The sequence below is a fragment of the Lissotriton helveticus genome, chromosome 7 (assembly GCF_964261635.1).
Source record: "Lissotriton helveticus chromosome 7, aLisHel1.1, whole genome shotgun sequence".
In the NCBI taxonomy this organism is placed as follows: domain Eukaryota; kingdom Metazoa; phylum Chordata; class Amphibia; order Caudata; family Salamandridae; genus Lissotriton; species Lissotriton helveticus.
This window is the reverse complement of record NC_136068.1, coordinates 1703596657-1703623434: the sequence shown is the minus strand read 5'-3', so window position 1 is coordinate 1703623434 and position 26778 is coordinate 1703596657. Positions and strand designations below refer to the sequence as shown.

The window sequence follows — 26778 nt, the reverse complement described above, 5'->3', positions numbered from 1 at the left end:
ATCAGCGACTATATCAATTTCACTTCCTCCTAAGTTGATAGTACACACAGGGTTAACTTTACTCATGTTCATCCCCACTTTGTCATCCTTGTCATCCCTGATAACTTCGTATCTTTGTACATCACGAGACATCACTTGCATATAATGATCCACTGTATTTTCCATAACTTCTTCACAAACATTCCTTCCAGCTCCCTCCTGGTCCTTCTTTTCAATGTAGACTTCTTCCCCTCCTGCACCTAATCTATTCAACAATTTTTCCACCTTTTCATTTGGAAGTAATGGTTGTTCCTCATTTTCTATTATTGCTACAAAATTGCGAAAATATTCCTTCCACTCTTCCCTTGTAGTTGTAGTAATACCATCCCTTTCAAAAAATGGCTCCGGTGGTGATAAATTATACCTTTTGTTTATATCCATGTTAATTTTGCTATAAAACCAGATTTATAGAACACAATCAGTAAGTTTCTTACGGTACTATGTTATTAGCGATGCACGCAATAGGTGAAGAGAGTAGGTAAGCTAAATTCTCACAATTCCACCCAGCGCGATGGCGTGATTTCTCTGGAGCACAGTTATCATTCACCTTAAGTAGCTCTAAAAGATTCCTCCTCACCAAATTACTTCCGAAACTTCTGATAACCCAAAAAAAAAAAATTCTATTTCCAAAGATAGACCAATATTATGTTGCTTGGTTACCTATACTTCCTGTATTATTCCCTTTTCCTTTGAAGTTTGACAAAATATACTTGTTTCCAGAAATTCCTACCTTTTATTCACCTTGTAACTACAGTTCACTTTTACTCATTCCTGTATATCCTTTTAATCTTTATACACTCGACTGGTGCAATTTAGGATTAGATTCCCTTAAGGACATAACACGCATGTTTAATTTGCAAACCTGCTCGGTGTCTTCCTCACTCAAAATGGCCTTTAGACGCAATTACATTATGACGTTTGCTCTTGACTGAACGCTGGAGATCTGAGGGGAAACTAAATTGAAACGCTTAAAGTGTCACCTTCCACCTTTCCTTCCCTTAGTTTCGAATATTACACTTTAATGTCTTTTTTTTTTTGTTGCTCCACTTCGTCGCGTTATTTATTTGAAGCCTCTATTATTTTCTTAATAAGCACATTCGCGCTCTTGTTCAGTTAAAATCTCAGAGGGAAAACATCTGCTATGATACCAATTATGCACAGCTTTTAATGTAATTGTTCCATGAGCATTGACCTTGCGCTGCGTGTTTTAATGTTGAATACTCAAAGTCTCTTTACCACCACACGCTCTCCTATGCGCCTGGCTGCTTCTGCTCTTGTTTATTTTCAATTCGAATCAGCCTTTGTGATCTTTCAATTCTCCATAGAGTTGCTCCCCCTCGCGCTCAGCCGTGCTTCACATAAATTCAAAATGCGGTTTCAGAGAATAGATCGCTCCCTGCCCCGCTCACTTCTCCTCCTCCCAGCCACAAAGACTCACCCATAAGCCTTTTGCAGAAACTCGTGTGCGTAAGCTCCGGGTCTTCTTATTCCCTTCAGTCGAAACTCTTTGATGCTGCTTTACTACTACGGTGTAGTTACATTCCTACGCATAACACTGAGGAGAGTTACACTTCTTTCCTTCCGGCATGTTACACCAACGAGGGAAACCGCCACTCTAATTGTGCCTCACGTTCCCGTAACACGGTTGAATTGTCATGCGCTGCACTATTCTTACTGGAGATTTTCATGCGCTTTCATGCTTAAAATGGCCACACGGCGGCAATGCATTATCCAGTTTGGTATCGGGTTTGCGCTGTAGATTTGAGGAGAATTTTATGAATAATGACGGAACTTTGGCTGCGCTTTGATGAACTGAAGAGAGTTTCACTTCGAACGCTGATTGCGTTGATTCACCTCAAAATCACTTGCGGGAACAGAGAACACTTCGTACCCTTGCCTCGCTCACTTTTCAACTCAGTCACCAAGGCTCATTTTATAAACTTCAAAACACGGTGTCAACGATTAAACATACGTTCCCCGCTCCGCTCAGCTCTCCTCACTAAGCTTAAACTGCTCACCTCACGAGCTTTCGCCTTTTCCAGAGCTCATATACTTGGATCTTACTTCTCTTTACTATTTCATTTTCACACGAACGCCCAAGGTAAATCATCAATTCATTTCTTAATATTTTCTTATTCCTCGTTCAAGCTCACACAATTCCAGGGGAGAGCACCACACTGACCCTGGCTCAGCTCCGTTTCCTTCGTCGCCAAAAATGTAGTAATGATGTCCACACGTTGTAAGGTTCCAGAACGTTTAATCAGTTCAATTCAACATAGGTGCTCCCTGCTTGACAGGATCGTAGCAAACCAACATTCTACTGCTGCCTTCAGGTGACAGCACGGGCCATACCAAGTGGGAAGGAGGCGAGGGGGGAAATGGAGAAGTGGGAGGAACCAAGTGATAAGTTACAACACCATGTTATAACATTATTCATGGGCGGGTAAGCTTTAGTACTATCTGATAAAGCCGGGTGGGATAATCCTCGCCTCCGTGTCCTTAATAAAATTAAAATTCTCTGCGCGAATGCTAGCAAATTTTTGATTCAATTACAGGTCCGGAGGCTTCAGATTATGCTAGTTTAACGCTTGCCAAAAACCACTGATGTAACATCTCCCACCGGCTAGTAATAAAACGTTTTGAATGTTGATTCTGAAGACCAATCAGCACAACGCATGATTTCTCGAATGTTAGAACCCAACATATATGACTTGGAGGCCATAGCGCCCCTGACAGCATGTGCTCCAAATCTTTGGAGGTCAATACCTGCTTTCTTGCATGATATATCGAAGCCATCTGGCAATAGTGGCTGCCGCCACTGGCTTAAATGGTTTCTGTAAGGCAATCAGTGAACTTTTACATTCCTCATAGACTTTTAAACATTGTACCACATATAAATTATCATTGTCAGGAAAATCAATGTAGTCAATATTACGTGAAAGAGTCTTAGTGCGTCCAGTAATAGTAAAAGAAACTCCCTCTGGAGTAAATACTCTAACTGTAATGTCGAGAGCTCTTACATCCGAGGAACGCCTACACGCAGAAAGGCATAACAACATAGCCAGTTTGGCTGATAACTGTTAACTAGAAAGGAGATTGTTAGCAGGCCAGTGATTGAATGAGGGAATGACTAAGGAAACATCCCACAACCCCGTATGCTTGGGTTTAGGTGGGTTGGCGACTTGCATGCCTTTAAGAAGCTTGCATACCACCAAATGCATGCCAACCGGTTTTCCGTCAACCAGGTCATGACCCGCTGAAATGGCCGATCTGAAATTATTGACCGAGCGATAAGCTTTATCCGAGAGAAAATTTAACACTTGGGGTAACTCTGCCCCCACGGGATCCAAATGCCATTCCAGGCATCAATCCACCCAGCTTTCCCAGACCGAGGAGTAACGTTTCCGAGTTGAGGGGCCCAAGCCTGCCTGATGAATTTAGAAGCTTTGTCTGAAACTCCTGGCATGTGCCCATGTTGCCGGAAAGCCTCCATGCCATCAGCGTGAGGCGTCCCTCCAGAATCATTGGATGTTGCTTCTTGAGAGGGCCCAGGAGCAACACTGTTGAAATGGGGAGCAAACTGGGAAGGTCTCAACTCCACTTTACCAAACATTGGGAACCAAGGTTGAGACGTCCACCACGGTGTCACTAGGACTATCTCTGCCCGTTGTTTGATTACCTGTGTCATCACCCTGGGAATCAGGAGGAATGGGGAAAAGCGTACTGAAGTGCGCCCAACCAATCCTGAAGGAACGCATCGGTCGCCATTGCCATCCGATCTGACCTCCTGCTGAAGAACTGAGGAATTTGACAAGTGAGCCTGGAGGCAAACAAGTCAATCTGAAATGGGCCCCAAATGCTCTGAAGCCACTGAAATACTTTGGGGAGCAACTTCCAGTCGCTGTTATCCCTGAGATGTCTGGAATTCCAGTCCGCCACTTGATTGGACTGGCCCGGGATGTACTCCGCAATCACCAGATATGGTGATTGAGGCAATAATGCCAAAAACCCTTGGCTATCTTGACAAGAAGAGACAACCTTGTGCCTCCCAACTTGTTGATATAACTCACCGCTGACACATTGTCCATGTGGAGAAGGATGCAGCAAGATGTCAGCTTCGGGGATAGCTTCCGAATTGCGAAAGAACCCGCAAGGAGCTCGGGGAATTGATGTGTAGTGACAACTCTTGCGGGGACCATCTTCCGCCTGTGGAGATGTCTCCGCAACACGCTTTCCAGCCCCAGCGGCTGGCGTCGGACTCGATAACTAGCTCTGGTTGCGATCCAAATATCGCCCTGCCGTTCCACTCATCCACGTGGCCCAGCCACCATTGAAGCTGAGTCAACAGAATGGAGTCTGTGTAGGACAAGCCCTTCTGGAGATGTTGCATCTTTAGCCGTTGTAGGGCCCTGTAGTGAAGAGTGCCTGGAAATATGGCCTGAATCGAGGAGGCCAATATTCCCACTAATCTGGCAATGGCTCTGAGCGAGACCATCTGTTTGCTGAGTAGTCAGTCAGTCAAAGATCTTTATTCGGATTTAGATAACATCCATAAAAGTACATAAAATCACAACAATCATCCAAAACACATAGTACCACAGTCTTTTTGTTTAAAAAGAACTAATAAAATCACATACTAAAATCACATAATTCAGCATGATGTATTGTTTACAATTATCGGCATGGATAAAAATATCAGTAAATTTTAGGGCACACAATGGAATACACAACAATTAAAAACTGTTCAAAAATTAATGTCTATAATATGTGCAAAGGGCAGATACTTGTGCAATATGAGCAATGTGCAAACTAAGCAAATGAAGTGCAAACCTTTTCAGGCCATGTTCAATGACACTCTTGAGCGGACGGCGGCTTTGAGAAAACAACTGACTCTAAAAATTACTTCATCAGAGCTCAACCTCAGTAAATCACCAAAGGCTAGGTTAAAATCAGGCTGAGCAGTCTTACGAAAATATGGCATTAAAAAATGTTTAGTATATTTTACATAAAAACCACAAAAAAGCATAAAATGTAAAAGGCATTGTTTCCCGCCATGGTTACAGGGACAGTTTAGGTTTTCTAAATTTCTGTTAAAACCTATTGGGAGGCATAATAGGTTTTTAATGCTCCCATTCCTGAACCGAAACAGCAGGCTCCTGTTCCATTTGCTCATCTTTCTACACAGGTAGCCTTCGGGCAAGTCAAAAGGCCTATCACAAGATACCAAGAGAGTTAAGTACCTTATAGTGGCCGGTTTTACAAACTCTTTCTTTTCCCTCTCGCTGTTATAAAGATTGTACAGAGCCTGTTTTACTAAGTTCTTGTGTGTGCAGTCTATTGTGTGGGGAGATGTAAATAAATGCCCCTGCTCCACACTCACTAGACTTTTTTCCACCGCCCGAGCCATGGTATGTGACTGGCCCGATCACATTTTAGACAATCCATAATGATGTCACGGGTCAGTGACACAGCTGGGTTCAACCATATTTTCAACCAAAACAGAGCGGGTCTAGATCTTATAAAGTCCTCTGTATACTTAAGGCTCAATTCTCGGTGGCACACAAAAGTTGGGGCAGAAATAACCCCCCCAAAATCTTCCTACAGAACCTATTCTCCATCGTCTGTATATTGGTGCAATTCATGTAACCGCACACCTCAGCGCCATAGGTTCCTGTGGGTAGGCATTGGGTCTTATAAATTTGTAACAATGATGTAATGACCTCAGCGTGTAGGGGTTGGCGAAGAGAGGTTACAGAATTTATAGCTTTGCCCAGTTCATTTCTCCCCAGGGCAACATGAGGTTGCCATGAGCCGGAGTCAGCGAACAACAGGCCTAGGTATGGGAAAGTGCTTGTGCTTTTTAAGACATTGTTCCCTGTCAAAATGTGATGAATCCTATGGCTTTTTGGGCCACAGCACATTATAAATGATTTGTTAAAATGTGTGCAGAGGCCAAGGTCTGCCATATATGTAACAAAGCCTGAAATTAAAATTCGCAATGCATTAGGTGTGCGGGCCATGAGTACCGCGCCATCCGCATAAAGAAGGGAGGGAAGTGGTCTACCATTGACTTGCGGGACATCAGTTGTTAGTTTACACACAAAACTGCTTAATTCATTTATATACAAGATAAAAAGCAGGGGGGCCAGAACACAACCCTGTCTGACCCCCCTGCCAATAAAAATATCACTGGAGACTTCACCGAGGGTATTCAAACGGACGCGGGCTCTCAAATCACTGTGCAAGTGGGCCAAAAAATAAACCAAAGATTCGTCTAAACCATAATTCAACAAAACTGACCATAAGCGGGGGCGGTTAACAAAATCAAAAGCAGAACTTAAATCCATAAAACCTAAATAAAGAGGGGATTTTTTTGCAATAGTGTACTTAGCCATTAGTAGATTTAAGTTTAGACATTGTTCCACGGTGCCCACGTGGCTTCTAAAGCCTAGCTGGCATGGGTGTAAGATGGAGTTATCTTCTGCCCAAACTCTGATCCTGTTAAAAAGGACCCTACCTAAAATCTTCAGGGTGTTGTCTATTAAAGATATTGGACGATAGCAGGCAGGGTCCGATCTATTGCCTTTTTTAAAAATAGGCACGATGGTACTATTTGACCAAGTTACTGGGGGTGGGGTGTGGGATAAATGGTTAAAGATGTTACACAATAATGGAGCCCAGAAGTCTGGTTCCGATTTGATTTGATCAATGGATAGGCCGTTGGGCCCAAGAGCTTTGTTCCCTGCGCTTTCAAAAATGGCATCTTCCACCTCCGTTAAAGTAATATTCAATATAATTGATGGAGGTGCAATGCCCAAGGGGTTAAGAGGGGCCTCATAAATTTTCGAGAAGTGTTCCACCCACACATCCCCTGGTATATTACAATTTATGGGGGTGATATTAGTTCTTAGTGATCTTAAACTCTTAACTTCGCTCCAAAACCCAGTAACGTCCCTCAGAGACGCAAAACGCACGAGAGAGTCCCAATGCTCTCTTAGTAGCTCCTCTGATCGTATTTTAAGAGTATGCTTATAACTAGCCCTCAGTCTCCTCACAGCAGACTGATCTCGTGGGTCCGCTGTGAGGGCAGCCCTTAGTTCCCGGTTGGCTTTAGAGCATAAGGAGTCGAACCACCTCGGTTGAATATGATTGGTGGTTCGAGCTGGTTTGGAAATCTCCATTTTTAAAGCCTTACAGAGGCCCGTAAAGGCCTCGATGATGAAATGTTCCGGACTATCGGTGGATAAACAGACTGACACTAATTGGGGGTGCTTTTTAATGGTGCGAGTTAAGACTCCCTTATTATCGACCCCCCTCCAGACCACCCTGAGTTTGTCTGTGGATGTCGCTAAATTTTGTGCCCCAATTTCTCTCTTGTTCCCCTGTTTTTTGATGGATTTGAATATAATTAAAATCGGATAGTGATCACTGTAAGGAACATTAACAACCTTGGCCTTTAATAGGAGATCTCCTAAAAGAGAGTATATGAATACATAGTTTATTGTGCTTAAGCACCCTCGCCCTCCATAAGTGGCCACAGGTTCATCGGTCCCGTTGATATTTGCCTTCTCCATAGCGTTAACTAAATCACGTGAGGCTAAATGGTCAAGCAGTTCTATCCTCTTTTACAGATATGGGTTCTTGGGTAAATATGGGCATTAAGTTCGCCCCCTATACAAATGCCGTCAAAATTACCATATTTGTGTCCCTCAACAATTTCGTCAATAAAATCGAATAATCTTATAAATTTGGCGTTGGGATGGGTTGTGAAATCGTTATTATAAAAACTGATTAGACATAGTTTTATCCTACTAATATGTATCAACACCTGAAAGCTCTTGTCATTAACAGGTAATGTTTCAATTTTGACTCCTGCCGTGATCTTGGCCCAAATGGATAGTCCCCCACTTGGACGGCCCATGGCCGGGACAGATACAATCTGATTATAACAGCTGTACCCTTCTTGAAGTAGGGGGCTAGTACACTAAGTCTCCTGAAACATCAGGACATCGAAATTAATAGCCCACTCTGTCCACTCCTTAATTTGTGTTTTAGCGTTAAGACCAGCGATGTTCCAACTCAATATGGTCAGATCATCAGAGGTTGTTGGGGTATTGATGTCCTGGGAAAATGTTAAATGTGTGGTTGGTAATACGGGTACTCCTAAATCATTGGGCACCATTGCGTTAGGGCAAATTGGCGTTTCAGCTATGGAATCAATTATATACGGCTGGTCATTAGGTGTTGTACCCAGGAGGATAGATGATAATGGTCATTCAAAACTGCTCATCTCAGATAAAAGGCTAAATCTATTAGACAAAGGATAAAGTGGTGGGGCTTGATTAAATGATCGCGGGGGGGGGGCCTATAAAAATAGCCTAATGGAAGTGGAGTTATGATAGTTGATGGGCCAGGGTACATATTATTGTTGTTGAATATGTATTTGGCTGTACCAGGGTGGCGGAAATTAATCACAATGCAGTCGCCGTTAATGTTCTTAAATAAGGGACCAACCCAACTTACTCGGCGTACTGACAACATTTCGTTAGAAATGTCATGGCCTACCCCTTTATGTTTGCACAGCCAGCCCATACATTTGTTATTTAACTGGACCCAAGGCTCACCTTGGCCTTCTTTAAGCGGTGAGGCGCCTGCTAAAACTAAGACATATGGGCATGCATCCGGTGGTAAGTGCAGGGCAGGTTCCAGGGATTTTGTGGGCCTTGTTATCGCAGCGTGCCCCTTATCAGGGGCAGTGGTAGTTAATGCCCCTGATTTGGAGATAGTAGGAGTGGGGACATCCTTTAACAAGCCACTAACCGTACTGGTAGTACTGGAGGGTCCAGCTGCCATGACCGAGGTGTGTTGTGGTTTCGTGACAGTTGGGATTTTCCCCGCAGTATTACTCCTAGGTGCAGCAGTAGTAGCAGCAGTCGTAGGTGTAGATAAGCTACTGCTTGGAGTCTTGGGCCCTGCACCCCTGTTAACTTTACAGGCAGACTCTATGTCTTTCACTAGACGCTCTCCCCTCAATAGGTCAAGACTAATCAGCCCCTTCTTTTTTGCGTCTTCCTTTTTTACAAGGTTTTCCAGCCTATCTAATCTTTTAAAAATAATATTAAATTGCTTGATCATTTGACTTTCCATTTGTTTAAAAATAGTGTCTACGATAGTCTCAATGAGATTCCCATTAGTCTTTGGTTGGCTGATGCTGTCGAGTAGTGACTCAGTCTATGTGCAAGTAGAGGTGTGGCCATCGTTTACAGGGGTTGTTGGGGATGCAACAAGAACCACGTCACCATGTGATGTAGACTCGGTCGTGTCAGCGCAGCTCCCCGGTAGTTCTGTGTTCCCTTTGGACCACATACTCTGTGGAGTTGGCTGACTCTTTATGCGGACAGGTTGCTTCCTCTTATTAACCGTTGATTTGGAGACGCCTCTTTTTCTTTTCTCACCTCCAGGCTTGTTACTTGGGGTCAGGGGGACAACTGGATCTGGTAAGGACTCAATAATAATAGTGGAACTGCTCCCCCCTGGCGGTGGTTCCAGAGAACTAGCTGGTAGAGGTTTCATGACTGTAACCACGGGTGAAAGCGGGAGGGTATTATTGGGGTTTGCCAATGGTGTCTCAGGAAGAACACTTGCGAGACCCATTGACATTCTCCTCTCGGTATTCGCAATTTCGTTTGTTACCATGTTGAAAGCGTTTTCCAACATGCTTTCCAGAGAGGGTGGAGAAACTAAGGGTCTCTCAGATGCTTGGGCCACATTGTTGATATTACGTTTCACCATTATGAGTATTAGTAGGTCAGCCCCACCTATTACCTATCACCTATTACAGTGACTTAGGGGGGTGGCCCAGCCCAGCCTTTTCTGGCCTCTGAGGGCCTAAAAGGGCCCGCCCTTTGCCCGGGCTTCGCCCGGCGTCCCGCTCGCGTCCTGTGACGCGGGGGCTGCCGGTAATTTCAAGCGCCTCCGGGCGCGGGAACAACGGCGTCGGCTTCCGGCTAGAAGCAATGCAGGCTGGGGAGTGTAGTCTCCCTCCGCACGGCGGCCATGAGATATCTGTCTGCTGCGGCAGGACGGAGAACAGCAGAGCACAAGATGCAGCGAGTGAGCCCCCTTCCAAGGACTGCAGTCAGGGGAGACTGAAGACACCCCGCTCCACCGGGGCTACTGGTAATTTCAAGCGCCTCCGGGCGCGGGAACAACGGCGTCGGCTTCCGGCTGGAAGCAGTGCAGGCTGGGGAGTGTAGTCTCCCTCCACATGGCGGCCGCGAGATGTCTGGCTGCGGCGGCGGGAGGGAGAACAGCAGTGCACAAGATGCAGCGAGTGAGCCCCCTTCCAAGGTCAGCAGTCAGGGGAGACTGAAGACACCTGCTGAGTAATGCTAGTATCTCCTTCTTGAGATCCTTTAACTTTGTCGAGGCAGACATAACTGAGCTGCCAGCAAATCTATTGTGAAGCCGAGGAAGTCTATCATCCGCGTCGGGGAAAGAACTGATTTGGGATGATTGATCACATACCCCAAGCTCTGCGGTCGTGAGCTGCCGGTGTTGTAGTAGGATAACCGGATTCTGAGCCATAAGCAAAATGTTGTCCAGATACATGATTAGCCGCACACCTCGTTCCCGTAGGTTTGCTACAACCGGCTTCATCACCTTGGTGAAACACCAGGGAGCTGATGAGAGCCCGAAAGGAAGGGCCAAATATTCGTACCACTGATCGTTCCACCGGAATTGTAGGAAGCTCCCATGAGGAGGAAAGACACGTATGGAGAGATAAGCGTCTTTAAGGTCCAACCTGACTAGCCAATCCCCTTCCTGCAACAGGTCTGCTAATAGATGGATCCCTTCCATCTAGAAGTGATTATAAGTAAGAAACTGGTTGAAATCCCTCCGGTTCAGAACAAGCCTCCCTCCTTCTGCACTAGAAAAATGTTGCTGCAAAAACCGTGAGGTCCCTCGTTGCATGGAGATATCGCGTGTTTTTGCAGCAAGTCTGCGATTTCTTTGTCTATAAAACTGCATTCTTGTAGGGAAAAATGGAGTTGTGCGGGAAACTCGTGTTGAAACGGTTGGGAGTAGAACTCTAAGTGAAAATCCATGATTGACTGTAACACCCATGCATCCTAAGTCTGTTTCTGCCAGTTCTGAAGAAAATGCTGTGTGCGACCCCCCAAAGGTAGAAGAGATTGGTCCGCTACTCTCACCTGAAGAATGTTGGGCTTAAAAGCCTGCTCTATTGACTCCGCTCTGGAATCGACATCGATTGAACCTGCGACAAGAGGGGTAGAAAGTGCCTCCACGCGTCGAATCCCACTCTCCTCTGCTGCGACCAAAGTCGACTCTTTGGGAGCCTGGGTTGAAGTTGCGGCCTGACAAGCGGCCCCTGCAACGTCCGGCCCTGTTAAAAACTCCTTGCTGGAACACTCTTTTGACTCTGGACTGCGCCCTGTCGAGCGACATAAATGTTCCGACGTATTTAGACATGTCTTTCACTAACCGATCTGCAAAGAGATTTCCATCGGCCAAGGGCCCGAGCTCAGCGTTAGAGCTCTGTGAGGTTGTTATCCATTCGCATTAGGAGCAGCTTGCACCTTTCAGCCAAAAACACGCAATTGGCATTCCCCCAAAGACATATTGCCCGTTGGGTCCAGCCCGCGAGGATGTCTGGGTCAACAGGGGTAGAAGTGTCCTTGGCCACAAGTGCCATCTCCAGTATTTTCGCCAAAGGACCCACGACCTCCAATAGCTTGTCTTGGCATCCACGCCAAGCGCGGTCTATGCCCCTCTTCGGGTCCCTGGTGAATTTCTTTAAAAAGTTGAGAAGGCTCACATCAGTTCCGGAGTCTCCGCGACTTTGTCGGGTTTGTCCGGTCGAGGACATTATGACCGAAGTCAGTTACGCACCTCCTTAGGGAAACTTTTCCTGAGATTTTCGTTCAGGGAGTCCGAAACTTCAGGAGGTGGAGTCCAGTCCGAGGACGCATAATGTCAGTGGGATCAAACGTGAACAGTGTATTGGGAAATTCAGAAACCAACGGAGTAGATGTTTTCACTCTTTTCTGTGGAGGAGCTTGCTCCTCAGACGTGTCAGTGTCTGTGCCAGTAGAGGTGGTGTCAATGTCTACGTGCACCCTTTGTTTGCTCTTTGCCTTGCCACCTGCAGAAAAGTGTTCTCTTGCTGCACTGTTAGGCAGTGCACACAGGGCTTGCGCATGTGGTCATTTCCGCCCTGCATCTGTGCACTGAACAGAAGCCGAAGCTTCAGGTCTCACTTTTGGCATCTCCTTGCCGTAACCATGGCACTTTGCGAAGCTCTCCAGCTGCCTTTTAATAGGTCTTAGCGCAGCTGGCAATGCTTGATGAACGGTCTGAGGAACCATATTCTCGATGGCTTTGTTAACTGAGGATTGGACTGAAGCGTCCAGAGCCTCAACCAGTTGATCCTCCATGACAGTCTTAGTCTGCCCATCATAAACATCCTCCTCATCCTCATTAGGGTATCTAACCCAATCTTCAATGGCCCACAAAAGGTAGGGTCCAACAGTTTATGAATACTCATTAGGAGGAGTACAGGGTGGTCAGCCCACTAGCACACTAGGAACAAACAAACAGAGATACTCAGTAGAGTTCAAACCCCCTCAGCAAAGCTGTAATCAGAAGGTCAGTGACCTATGCCAAATATAAGCAAATAATACCAGGAGCGTGTGCTCACTCCGCTTTGGCAATGATTATTGCAGCCAATTAGGCGATCCTGCAGCAGAGGCGGTTTCTCCGGTGAAGTGCAGGAAATGCGTTCGAAAATCGGCACTGGCGTGCGTAGCCCAACGCGAACCCAAAAGGAGCCCAAATGGAGCCCAAATGCACGCGCTTGGGAGGTGCTTGTATGCCGAGAGCTACCCAGCAAATACAGCGTGAGAGGGGGATGAGGGAAGCCCAAATGCCAGTGCGAGAAGCGTCACAATGGGGGACAAACTGCAGAGGAAAAATGGCTCACAGTGCAGATCAAAGAAATGTCAAGTTAAAGGTCAGTGACCGCTCTCAAGTATGCGACCGAGAGTGAAGTCGCGCCCAAGCGAAAGGCAAAGAAGCACCAAAACAACTAAGCTCAGAAAATCTCCTGCTCCAAAGGAAGGCAATCAACCCATTACACTATCGCGCATAAGCGAATAATAGTCAGCAATTTACATAGTCACAAAACAAAGCATATATAATGAGAATGATAAGGTGCACTTAGCTCTTGCTGTGAGCAGCAAAGAAAGAGGATTATGGGACTGTGCAAACAGCTCTTATGGGCTGTGGAGGCGTGGCTTATGAGAAAGCATCATGGGCAATGTAGTTAATGTAAACTAATTGTATGTTTTTATTGGCTGCTGTGATTTTGCAGTAAATAATAGAGAAGCATAATCCGAAGCGGCTGGTTCTGTAATAGAATCTCATAAAAATCGAGCTATGTCAAAGCGACCACAGTTGTGAGGCTGCGTACATCTAACGTGCATGCTGGGAATTGTAGTATCAGAAGGTCAGATATGCATGGGAGATGACATTCATCCATATTTTCTTATGTTAGGTAATCCAACCGACTACATTTCCCTGTCTCAGAGGCAGGTATATATAGATAGATAGTGCATGGAATCTCATGATCAAAATAAAGATAGATAGTGCATGGAATCTCATGATCAAAATAAAAGATAACATGACACTGTTCATAACTCTGTATGTTTTACAAGGAGATTGAGTCTTGTTAATATGTAATGGTGGTTGAATAATTATACTCTCCTCTTCTGAGTAAAATAGAGACTGAGTCATTACTCATGTGAGTACGCACACAATCAAAGATAGCAAGAGAATGAATCACGTCATTGTTTAGTCAGATTGATGAGTTTACAATTTGATGGAATTACTGTATCACAAAGAGACCCAAGGTATCTCATCATTGAGTCCTTGTCTGTCACTTTGTAGAGTGAAAACCCATTTCTGTTCCCTATGAATAAAGTATTTTGAGATATCAGTAATGTGTGGTGGAATGAATGGTTGTTCCAAGATTGTCCACTTGAATTCGTCTGCTTGATGGTTAGCATCCAAAAAGTGTCTTGCAAGTCTTGTGGCCAGTTTTTTTTTACATCTAATGGTGCTTTTGTGTTCTGAGACCCTGGTTTGGCCTTTTGGGTGGTCATGCCCGCATACTGGTCTTTACAGGGGCAAATGATAAGATAGATAATTTTTTCACTATTGCAGTTAGTGAATCTATTCTGCATCCAGTGCCTGTTGGTCCCAATGTCAATTGATGTGGACTGTTGTGTCTGAGGGCAGGCAGCACAGGATCCACAGGGAAAGTGCCCTCGGACTGCCGGTAGATTCCACAGAGTCCCTACAATCAGTGTAGTTTTTGCCTTGGGTCTAGTGTGAATCAGTTGGTCATGTAGATTTGTGCTTCTCTTGAAAGATAAAAGTAGTAGAGGGATCGGCACCTTGCTGATATTCAATATACGCCAGTGTTTGCGTACACTCTTTTGGATCTTGCTTGATAAGGAGCTGAAGGTATTGACAAACGTGATCCGATTTATAGGAGGTTTGGGTACTGGTGAATCAAGAAGAGCCTCTCTGTTGTTATCAGCAGCTCGTTTGAGGGAATGCCATATTCATTTCTTTCGGTATTTCCTCGCTCTTAACTGTGCCAATAGAGCTAGGGCATAATAATCAAACTTGTCTTTGGTTGAACAGTTTCCGCGTACCCAGAGAAGTTGGCCATACGGTGGGTTATACCGGAGTGACTTAGGGTGATGTTTGAAATTGTGCAGGAACTAGATGTGCAGGGGGGTTAAAAGTCTACAGTTTCTTCAGGCCAGTGTTCTTATCCTCACAATCCGTGGAAGTTCCTGTTTCTTTATCTTTCAACATGAAATGTAGCCGTATCTTGCGAAAAAAATTGCAAGTTCACATCGTGTGAGAAAAGGATCCCCTCTACAGGTAGAGACACATCTTAAACCTCTGTTAAGTACTAGTTGTTCCTCAGGGGTCACTGTCCGGAAACTCAAATTGACAACTAGATCGTCTCTGTGCCAGTCCCTGGCTGCTGCAGAGATTTATTTTTGTTGCTCCGAGTCCCATTGGGGATGGTGGGGGGATCCAGTGTACAATGCATGTGGATTTCTCCGTCTTCCTCTGGAGCGCCCGCAGCCAGACACTAAAAAAGGCTGATTTTTAAAGTTTTGCTGATTCTGGGGAGGTGGAAAAGGACCCATATGTGGTCCAACTTGTGGTTGAAATAGAGTTGCAGCAAAACCCCACAGGTTTGCAGGCCACCACTGTGGAAAATGACAAAAGCTTCACCCCCAGATCCCCTGAAGTTCCTTGCTGGGAGTTCTGACCTGCCTAGAAGTGCCAGTGATAGTGTGGGGCCTCTGGAGGTTGTTTCGTGCTGCTGAGAGACGGAAAGCAACGCAACAACAAGAAAATCGATGCATCGCTCTTCTTGCGACAGTTTTTCCAACTAAACGCCTTGGTGTGAAAAGAATCTCCCTGCACCACCGCCCCACTGCTGAAACCGACGCAGCACCAGTCGTCACTGCAAGAATCAACCCATCGAGGTATCGCTGCTGAAGAAATTCGCGCAGTGCCACTCGCAGCATTATTTACCAACGCATTCAGGATTTCAACGCATCCTCCCTGTGCAGCAAGTTTCCCCGATGCATATTCCACAGATCAGAGTCATCTGAGAATCGAAGCATCGCTTCCCCTTACCGACCGGACCCAACGCACCGCTTCCCTGTGTCCAGCAGACTTATCGCGTCCCCGTAGGTCTCAGGAATTTTTCAAATTGACGCATTTATTTGTTTTTTGACGCTTCCCATCGCTCCGGCTGTTTGCCTTGGTGACGACAGGTATTTTGCCAACAAATCACGCATCCATAGTTTCTATGGACTCAGTTACTAAAACCTTTTAAAAATCGCTTTTCTCAATACTTGTATGTTGGATTTTTGTTGTTTTAGTCTTTTTAAGTTTAGATAAATATACTTTATTTTTTTTCTAAACCAGTCTGATGTCCATTTATGATGTTATCACTGTGCTATTGTGAGTGTTGGTACAAATACTTTACACATTGCTTTTGAGATGAGTCTGTCTGCTCATGTCAAGCTACCAAGGGGGTGAGCGCGTGTTATCTGAAGTGTGTATACGCCTTACGTTGACTAGAAGGAAGGGTCCCCATTTGGACAAAGGTACCTACCTCTGCCAACTAGAGATTCCAATTTCTAACAATTACATTACAACAAAAATAAATTGACACAATTTGGTTGTCACCCTAAAGGAATGTACAGTGCCATCACTGGAAGACAAGAACTGACAAAACAGGAATGTGCCCTGTGATCAACATGTTGAGCTAGTAGAAAGCCTCCCACTATTTCATCAGACTTATCAACACAACGTTAGCACCAAATTAATAAAGTACAAATATAAACACTCGTACTGAAGAGAACAACATTGTGTGCGGATGTGCTCCTTGGTATAGAGCAAAATGCAGTCACTCAAAGTGAAGTTATCCAGTGGCTGTAGTGTGCTTACCCACTGCTCCATGCTGTAGTCTGTGATGGGCAGAAGCAAAAAGTGAATGATACACTAAAAGCCCAATGGATAACTCAGCTAGCTGAAAGCCCCTTTAAGTAAGTATGATTTACATCTATGGCCATATTTATAAAGATGTGACACATAACCTGTGCTTCTCTGCGAGATAGGGAAAGGGCAGGAATGTGCTGTGCTGTATTTAACAAAGTACGGCTCATCAGTGCCTTTTCCCAGCTCTGGCACACAAAGTGCTGCCAAGCACCAACACAAGCACTCTTGCACCATGGTGCAAAGGTGCCTGTGTTGCATGCAGGATTGTTTTTGTTCAGGAAGAGGCTCCTTCCTGCACTAAAACCATCCCCTCAAGAATTTTCCTTTTTCTTTAACCCCTTCGACGCTCATGACGAGCTGGGCTCGTCATGAGGTAGCCTCCTGCTACGCTCATGACGAGCCCAGCTCGTCACGTAACATGCGATACCGCAAATCTCAGCGTGCGAGCGGAATTCCGCCCGCACGCATGCGGTTAAGCATTTTCCTTTTTCTATGTGTGCTGCAGAATGCATCAAAATCTAAGGGTTTTGCATGGGAACACCCATGTACCACCACTGGAACACCTACCTGGGGTAGAGTAATGCAAAGCAGTGATTTGCACAGTGTTGTGTTACTTCAGATTTATAAAGCAACCCAGGGCCACGCAATGGAGCCTTGCATGGCATGATAAATCACATCTTGAGGTTCGCGTCGCAATGGGTTGCAAAAGCAATGCAATCTCCTAGATTTAAAAAAAATCAAAAGTTCTTCGCTCGTGTCATACCGAAGATGACTAAACTTGGTAGGAGATAACAATAAAAAGAGTCTGATTCCAGTTAGAAACAAGTAAATAGCATGGCTTTTACATTGTCACTTTACATTTGGTAAACTGTATTTATTAAATTAATATTAGATTCTGTTCAGTTGTATACTTCTCAGACTCATACAATATATTTTGATGAGAAGGTACACCCAAATCTATCTAAACTGAGCATCACACGATCTAGGTTTCCTAATTTTATTTGAAAAAAGTTAACTTTCAACTGTGTTTTCATCAGGTTTTAAACCCCAAGAAAGTCTAAGAACTGACCCGACCTTTCAACAACTATCGGGCTTTTTATAACTAGCATTGAAAAATAATTGAAAACATTCTTGTTAGGTCTAGTGTTAGCCAAAATCATTTAATATTGCTTGAGCTATATGTAGAGTAAACGTATTTATAAACAGAATCATTAAAATTATGCGATTTCATGGCGACAGTTTTTTTGCACACTTATGTTTTCACACATACACCACCATCTGATGGATAATCGGTAGATTTTATGAAAGAAATTGTTTCTATCTCAAATGAATTACATTTTAATACAAATGCATAAGCTTGTTGCTGTGGAGTGAAAGGCCCTTCACAAAGGTGAACTGGACACCTTTCTGATGCCTATTGCTGTATTTGGGTTTAAACTGGTATTAAGAGGCAAAAGCTTTTCCCAGTAAAATATTTGCCACATTCAGCTATGTAATGTTTCTTTCATTGCTACATAATTTAGTCAGTCTTATCACATAATTTGGACCTTCTCTGCTGCATAATTCCATGGGCTCTTCTTATGGGGATGCAGCCAGCCCTCTTCATCCATTGGCCTGTTTTGCCATTCACATTTTTAGGTAGAGCCCTGCAAGACCTGTTGTAATCTCTTCTGTGCGCTTTTTGCACACCCACCAATTGCCATTGGTTGGTATCTGTGGCATTCAGAAATGCTAGCATGCTGTTGGTGTTTGCCCATATTGGACTCCTGTGTGTGTTCCCACCCTATGGGTATTTCACTAATGGTCTGTTTTGGTCGGCCACAGTTCCTTCACAGTTCGCTACGCCCCCTCCTCCTGTTTGTATGTTTCAAAATTTGTATTAATATAAAACAAGAATTTATAGAGCAGGTGGTTTCGGGCATGTCCTTTTTGCAGCCACACTACTCCGGATATGTATTCCAAAGTTTGCTCCTCCAGTCTAGCTCAGGCTTTTGCTATGACCTGTTCTCTCTTTGTCTCAAAATGCCCGAGTAAACGAAGATGCGTGTATAGCGTCACAACATGAACCTTTGGGCGCTCGCTGTCTGAAAAGAAGGCAGGAAGTTGCCGCTGGCTCAGAAGGCGGCTGTAAACTGCCTTTCCCCAGGTTATCCATTTGTCGTCGTCAAGTTCTTCTGTCTGTTCGGCCACTTCCTTGTTTTTAGATCTTGCGATGTCGCTTGAACATGCTCATTTGCTTGGGCACTGCATTACTGGCTGTGTTCTTCTACCACAAATTCAGTTTCCACGCATGTTAGGACTAGAGCAATTAACTCAGAAACGTAGGATTTGAGAACATCCGATCATTTGCATCAAGTTGTGGAGAAAATGGGCTGCTTTTTAAATCCTTTGTTATAGGCAAAAACATTTTACTTTGTTTCACCTATTTACCTTTCAAGTTTCTTTGCAGGAGTTTGGTATCTTCTTTTAGTGCTGCCACTGCCTCGATTTTCTTTATCCCCAACTGATGTGAAACCTCTGTTTATCCTTTCCTGAACCCATTTGCCTTTTCGTCTCCTTTTCCTACACGTAAAAAACAAGTCTTCCTTTAGTTACCTCAATACTCAGCACCACTCTCTTTCAAACACCAGGCCATATAGTCCCCAATTTAATTCAGCACAAGGGAATTGAGTTGCCTACTCAAACTAGTACAGCAAAAATAGGTAAATAGTAGAAATTATACATGTCTTTTTATTAAAATCGTTAAAACAGAGATAAAGATTAAAACAGAGTTCCTTCACTCCTTAGAATACACCGCACATGCTTTATCCGCCATACACAACCTTCATCGTCGTCAGCTTCTTCGACCCTGAAACTCAATCACCAACAAGACATGGGCGCCTTTAAGTGCCTTAGTCGAGCGCATCACTTTCATCTCTTGAGCAAATGTTTCACACCAAATATATCACGTCTTAGGGGGCACCCAATCCCTATTTCCCCCTTCTCTCCTTCCACCTCCCTCCACCTTCTTATTATCTCCAGTGTCTCTCTAAGCATCTCTCCCCACTAAATATTTCTCTAGCTTCCTCCTACATCACTCTCCCCTGTCCTTCATTTCCCCTCAATCCGGTCTCCCAAATCCCTTCCCCAACCTTTCTTATTCTTTCACCGTTTCTCCACCCTCCTGTTTCCTTCTCTTTTCTCAATTAATGAGTCAACTAGTTTGCACACTAGGGAGTAAAATGTGTGCAACATGTATTTTTTTAAGTTAAAGAGTGAGTTTATTAAAAAAAGAAAAATGAGCTATCAAAACAAATGGAAAATTACATAGAATAAAGTCACCTAAAGTTGAGAAACAAAGTAAATAAATGTATAAGACAGTTTAGCATAGCATACAAAGGAGAATAACAATGATATACAGAAAGTCGGTAAATAAGGAATTATCACAATTTATGCCAAGATTGTAATAAAAATTGACATGACTTTACAATAAATATTGATATGAGGGAAGTCTTGGAGGTTTAGACACTTCTTGTTGTAAGGGATTCAAAGACAGAGGGCGCCGGGCACTAGCATCGATAAAGAATGTAACAGGTAACCTTAAATCTGAACGTTTCGATGCAATATGTATTGGATATACAAAAGTTGTTATTGTAACAGACAGCATACCACCATGCTTGATAGGACAATTTGGTGGAATTTTTCAAATTCTTGGTTATTTGCTGAAAGGCAACTGCTAGCAACAAGTCTATTATCTTTACATTGACTTCACAGTCCGTCCAAATAGGGGATAAACTCACTAAGAAGACATGAGAAGCGGAAAAAGGGTAATCAGAGTCAAAGATCAAGTTAATTTGAGACTATACCTTTGCCCAAAAGATTCGAACAGGTGTACATGTAAAAAGTAAATGATATAGGTCAGCATGTGGCGCTGAACAAGTCCAACAAAAGTCTAAGAGATTTGCATGTCTTGCATTTAGAATAAGTGGGGAGAGTAGGAGTCTATTACATATAAAAAAGAGTGTCTGTGTGGTGTTCGCTGCTCTAGAGGATTTTCTGATTTTGAGCCAAATTCCTATTCCATAACTCTATGGACCAATAGACTTCTAAATCTCTTTCCCAAGAGAGCTCTACTTTAGTCTTCTTTCTCGGAGCGGACGAAGTACGGAAATAATTATATATGAGAGAAGCCCTAGATTTATTCATTAGAAGAGCATGAAGTTTATTAACAGGGGTAATCATATGGTCAACGGAGGGAAGTAAGATTGTGTAAAGGGTACGTGCATTCTGAATGGCTTGGGCTAAAAGGGAATATTTGGAGAGGAAAGAGGGGGGCAAGTCAAAGGAACTACTAGCATGCAGGAAAGACATGATATTATGCTGGACATATAATTGACGTATTCAAATTAGACCTCATTTTCTCCAAGATTTCCAATATGTAGGTTTATTGCGTATTAATATGCGGGTGTTGTTCAATATGGTGGAATTGAGAAAAGAGTTCCAATCCATAGGTGCTGAGGAAGAGATAGGTACTATGAGTTTGGAAGTATGCTTAATTATAGGAGTGGGTAAGGATTGCAGCTTACACGTGAAAGACAAATCTTCTTGAAACGAAAAGGGGGATATGAAAGATTGTTTAAGACTAGCCCAAAGAGGGCAATCCACAAGAGACTCAAAGAGCCACCTCAAAGCTTGGCGAAGTAGAAAAGATTTATGATAAGTGGGGAAATCAGGGAAATTAACCCCACCCTCTGAATTTGGTCGGCTAAATTTTGAGATGGACATTCGTGATTTTTTATTGCTCCATAAAAAAGATGATAAGATAGAGTTGCATTTCCTATAAAAAGTAGAGGGAATAGAAAGGGGGATATTAGAGATCGCATGAATAATTATAGGTGAAAGCATCATCTTAATGGTGTCCAGACGTCCCCACTATATGATATAGAGGGTGCCACTTCGAGGTTAAAGAGGACAATCTCTGTGTACAATTATCCATACAATGTGATATTGTTCCTGAAATAGAGGGAGTAAATTGTAGACCTAATATTTAATATACTTGGGTTTGTTAAAGGTAGAATTTCGCATTTGTCTTTGTTCCGTTTATAACCCGAGATGGACGCAAAAGAATCAACTTCTTCCAAAAAAGCCGGGAGAGAGGATTGCGGTCGTGAGAGAAATAACAAACACCATCAGCATAAGCTGCCATCTTGATTTGAGTCTCCTTGAAATCGAAACCATGGGTGTTATTGTTCTAGAGCGAGGGAGAAACACAAGGCTGCAACATGTATTAACACACAGAAAGCAGTTGTATTTTCATAGCTCTCCATAAGGTTATATCTCGTAACACCATCAGGTGCATTATTCTCAGTTCCTATCAGATCAGACTAAGCGAGAGAGCACATCTTAATGTGTCATTAAATATGTGGAGTGTTGTTTCCTGGAAACGGCTCAAACCAAATATGTCCATTCCTGAAACCTGTCTCTTCTAAGCTTTCCAAAACAGGTGGAGTGAAAGGAAACACATTTTTGCTTAGGTGCCAATTCCTAAATTTTTTAACATTTTCAAGTAAATAGTTATGTGGAAGGCTGGTAAACAAAAGAATTAGCCTAAACATTTCTGGATCCTTACAAACGGCGCGCCCCCATCCCAGCCCCTCTCAAAAAACCTCCGCAATGTGAGTGTTTTGCTCACCAGGCCTTTCTTATCCTTTTGAAAAAACTATTGCATTCTGAGTAGTGAATGCAGTAACTAGTTAAGTGAAATGCCATGGAGGGACCTGCAAAGCTAAGAAAAAATACCAGCTTACTAAAAAACCTTAAACTGTGCACATCTCTTTCACATTACTTTGTTCATCACGCTGCTAAGCAGTACATTCCATATCACGATAATCGCACCTCTGTGGTTACCATGCACCACGTGAAACACTTCCAACATAGGATCAAAACAAACAGAGCATTCTTTCAACCACACATCCTACACAGTGCGGGGGCATATGTGCATGTCCCTATCGCCACAACAACATCACTTTCACCGACGTTGTGGTGGCGATAGGGGCTGCGCCCTATGTGAAAGGCAGCGTAACGTGGCTTACCGCTGCCTTGTACACCGCAACACCCAACCATTTAGATGCTGCCCCCTATGTAAAAAAGTGGCGCACATAGGAGGCAGCACCAAAATTAAGACCAGGTTAATCCTGGTCTTAAGTTGGCGAAACAGGGAGAAATGCATTATTTCTCCCCGTTTTAGCTTTTTACATGTGTGCTGCCTTGTACAGCACACATGGAAAAGGCAAAATGCCATTGTTTGGTTATGTACAGGAAGGTGTCCCTTCCTATACATAAACAATCTTTAAAAAAATATATAATAATTCCATTTTGGCACATGCATGAAGCAGCACACATGAAAGTGACAGAATAGCATTTTAGGATTGTTTATGTGCAGGTAGGCACACCTTCCTACACACAAACAATCCTCCCCTGCACTCAGACACCCTTGCACTATGGTGAAAGGGTACCTGCGTTGGCGCTAAGTTCCTAAATTTAGCACCATCGCAGAGAGAAACTCAAGGATGCACCACATTCTTGTAAATATGGTGTGGCCTTGCGTTTCAGAAGTGGAAGAGCACGGCGTTAAGCCAAGGAGGCTACTTGTAAATATTCCTCCTAGAGTGCTATCCATGTAGGCAGGCACTTCAGTGCCCCACGTAGGGAAAGCAAGCGCTAAATAAATATTACAATACAATATTTTTCTCCAGTGCCTACTAGTCCCTCCCAGTCTAAAACGCCTTTATTCGTAAACTGCAATCTCTACACAAATATACCTGCATTTTACGACCATCTTCACTATTTAATGAAATGTTGAGATCCATAGCAAATCAACAATTCACTACTTTTTGAAAATTGGAGTGCTTCCCACCCCAGAAAAGTAATTACTCAGGAATTACCTGAGTGCTCCATCTTTAAAAAAAATCATAAAAAGATCATAGGCATCACTTGTTTGCACAGAGGTAGGTCAAGATAATTGGTAACATATTGCATTATTATTGGATCTGAATAGCAAAAGGCTTTAAAGCACTGTAGGGCAAATCAGTGGCAACTCACACGACTTTCCATTCGACACAATTCCACTCGACTCAGTGCCCCAATACTCAACATTCAAACCTGGCTCCCAATGCTGCTTCCCTCCACCCCACTCAATGCCACCCAACTCATTTCACGCAACTCCACACAACACCACTTCACTTAACTCAGCTCTACTCCACAACACTCCACTCCAATTAGGGCCACTTCAATTGACACTACTCCACTCTACTCCATTGCGCTCAGTGCCACTCCACTAAACTTCATGCCACTCCACTCAATGCCACTTCACTCGAAGTCACTCAACTCAATGCCACTCCACTCCATTCAATGTCACTTCACTACACTCAATGCCACTCAATGTCACTCCTCTACACTACATTCAGTACCACTCCACTCAGTGCCACTGAACTCCACTCAATGCCTCTCTGCTCATTGCTGCTCCACTAATTGCCACTTTCTTCAATGCCACGCCTCACAGTGCCACTCCATTCAATGCCACTTCACTCAATGGCACTTTGCTCAGTGCTACTAGACTTAGTGCCACTCCAATCCATGCAACTCTACTTTGCCACTCCACTCAACTCCAATATCCTCCACTCAATAATACTTCACTCAAATCCACTCTACTCACTACCACTCCTCTCCATTTGATGCCAATCCGTTCTCTGCCACTCCACTCAATGCCTCTCTACTCTGTGCCACTCCACTCCAAAAAAACAATAGATATTACAAAGGTTAGACCTATTGGTTTTGCCAATGCCTTTTCTTCTGCCCATTACACCATACCGCATGAGGCAGTGGATCAGTTACCTTCAGCCATTGGCTAACTTCATTATAAGGGACAAAACTCTGCCCTTTCAGAAGCAGCTCACCCACATTCAAAGCAGTTTCTTTCAGTGCTGAGGACTACTGTGGCAATGTGTGCTTTTTATGATCAACAGTATATTTTTACTTTAGGTCATTTAAAAAAAATGCTGATAGGGTGCCTAGAAGCTCCCCAACAAAAAGGTTTTCCAAAAATATAACCAAAAAACGTCAAGCATTGATCGAGCCAGAAAACTGGCATCGACTAGCTGACGTATTGGTATTTGTCAATGCCTGTTCCTTTAAGAATTTAACGGATGGATATATCTTTGTTGTATCAGGTGACGCACGTCAATAACAGGGGCAGGTGTCTGTGATTTTAATAATAATTCAGAAAAAGATATTCTGAAGAAGTATGACCCGATATGGTTTTGCAGAAGGCTGGTAACAATTATTTTCCATTTTATTTTCGTTTTGCCCTGCAGCGTTTACCTGTGGTCCCAGGAGCCGTTACTTGCTCTGCACGTCGACTTGTTCCCTCAGCTGCGCTCTTCTTGCTGGAGGGTCCACGTGCACCAAAGGGTGTTTTGAGGGATGTGAATGTGATGATGGCTTCTTTTTTGATGGGAACAGTTGCGTGCCCATGAACGACTGTGGCTGCGTGTACAACGGAAGGTATTTAAAGGTAAGTGCTGAACCTGGCACCAGAGATCACTTGAAGATGTGCCCCACTGATTGGAGCTGCCAGGCCTCTAATCCTGGTCACAACCGATCCATTGATCTCTCTGTTCCTAAAAAAGCATTTATTAAAGTATTAATTAAAAGTGGGAGTTTTTACACAAGAACTGAGAAATGCAAATTCTCATGCAAATTGTTTTTAGTAAAATAAGAGGCAAGTTAATTTTCATGAATATAGTATACCTGACTCCCATATGTGATAATAAAATAAAATGTGTGCTCGGTGAAATAAAATATTTGCCTAGGATTACACAATTTGTCCAAGTAGGGAAGCATCCCATATATTTCTGTTTCACACCCTGCAATTCAATCACTATATTGGTTTCTCTTTCTGCCCCCAAAGGTTAATGCTTTGACCGTAGGTCTTCGAGAATGAGATTAGAGTTTTAGAGACAGGGAATATCCACATTTTATTTTGGCACTTTTAAATACCAGAAACCTTGCCCAAGGACAGAAGAGCACTTCAGATACAAACTACTTTACCTGTTCTTTTTGTCAGCGCACAGACTTTTGCTTGGGTTAACAAGATTTTAGCCACCAGGCCACATCCCCTTCTATGAAAACTCATCTAGTTTTGGGCTTGAGGTTGCCAGAGGACTCTGGTCTGAGAGAAAGCTAAGCATTTGATTCGAGCTTGGCTTGAGCTTTGAGTGGCACATCCACCTCTAAAACATATGTTACCAAGGTCATAATGCTGCAGTTTTGACTGTCATTTGGCAGCCTCGTTCATTCATCAATTTGTATTCTCTAAATCAGCAGGATTACATATATTATATTACTATGATTTTGTAAAAGGTAAATCCAGGACATGGAGTCATCTGGTAAACTTACTCATGCATTGTAGGAAAGTCCGGCTTTTTCCCCTTATCACCCCATTTTTGATTGACAGATGCTGGTGGTTACTGACTATGAAAGTGCAATGGGCTCTGCTAATTTGGCCCTGGGTCAGTGCTCTGTCCTTTAAAGGTATACGGTAATTGGTGTAATTCTAATTGGCCAAGACAACCTACCTGTAAGTCCCTAGTATAGGGCACAGCATGTAGGTTAGAGACCCCAGTGGCCTTAATGCACCTAGGTGTGCACTACTGTGGTGTTTGGTGTCATTTTAGAGCCAGGCCTGCCTTGCAGGCTGGTTTTAAAATAATACTATGTCTACATTTGACTTTGGAAATAAATTGTAGGGTGCATTGTTATGAAAATCAGAGACTATTTGAAATAAGTTTTATATGTCCTGATAGAGAACACACATGAAAAAACATTTCTCTATTGCAATACTGCTAGCCCCATAGGCGAGCATGGGAAGGATCTATTGACCTTAATAAAGGCTATATTGGGTGCTATATAGCAAATTCATTCAAAGTATCAAAATGATTGCTACAATAAATACGACAACTTGCCAACATCGGATTTAGTATAACAATTACAGGAATGTAGTTTTAGAGCTTACTAGCCTGAGGTCACCTAAAGCAGCCCTGCAGCAGCCTGAGCTAAGCTACAACCCTGAGAAGGAGTGAG

At 43.5% G+C, this 26778-nt stretch overlaps 1 protein-coding gene across 1 annotated transcript in view; it reads left to right on the top strand.

Moving 5' to 3' along the window:
- The window catches only part of LOC144769650 (IgGFc-binding protein-like), a 573708-nt gene that overhangs the window by 446193 nt on the left and 100737 nt on the right, over positions 1–26778 (top strand). Inside the window, exon 16 of the mRNA XM_078653825.1 lies at positions 25011–25210. Coding sequence (XP_078509951.1) covers positions 25011–25210 — 200 coding nt within the window. The remainder of the gene's footprint in view (positions 1–25010; positions 25211–26778) is intronic.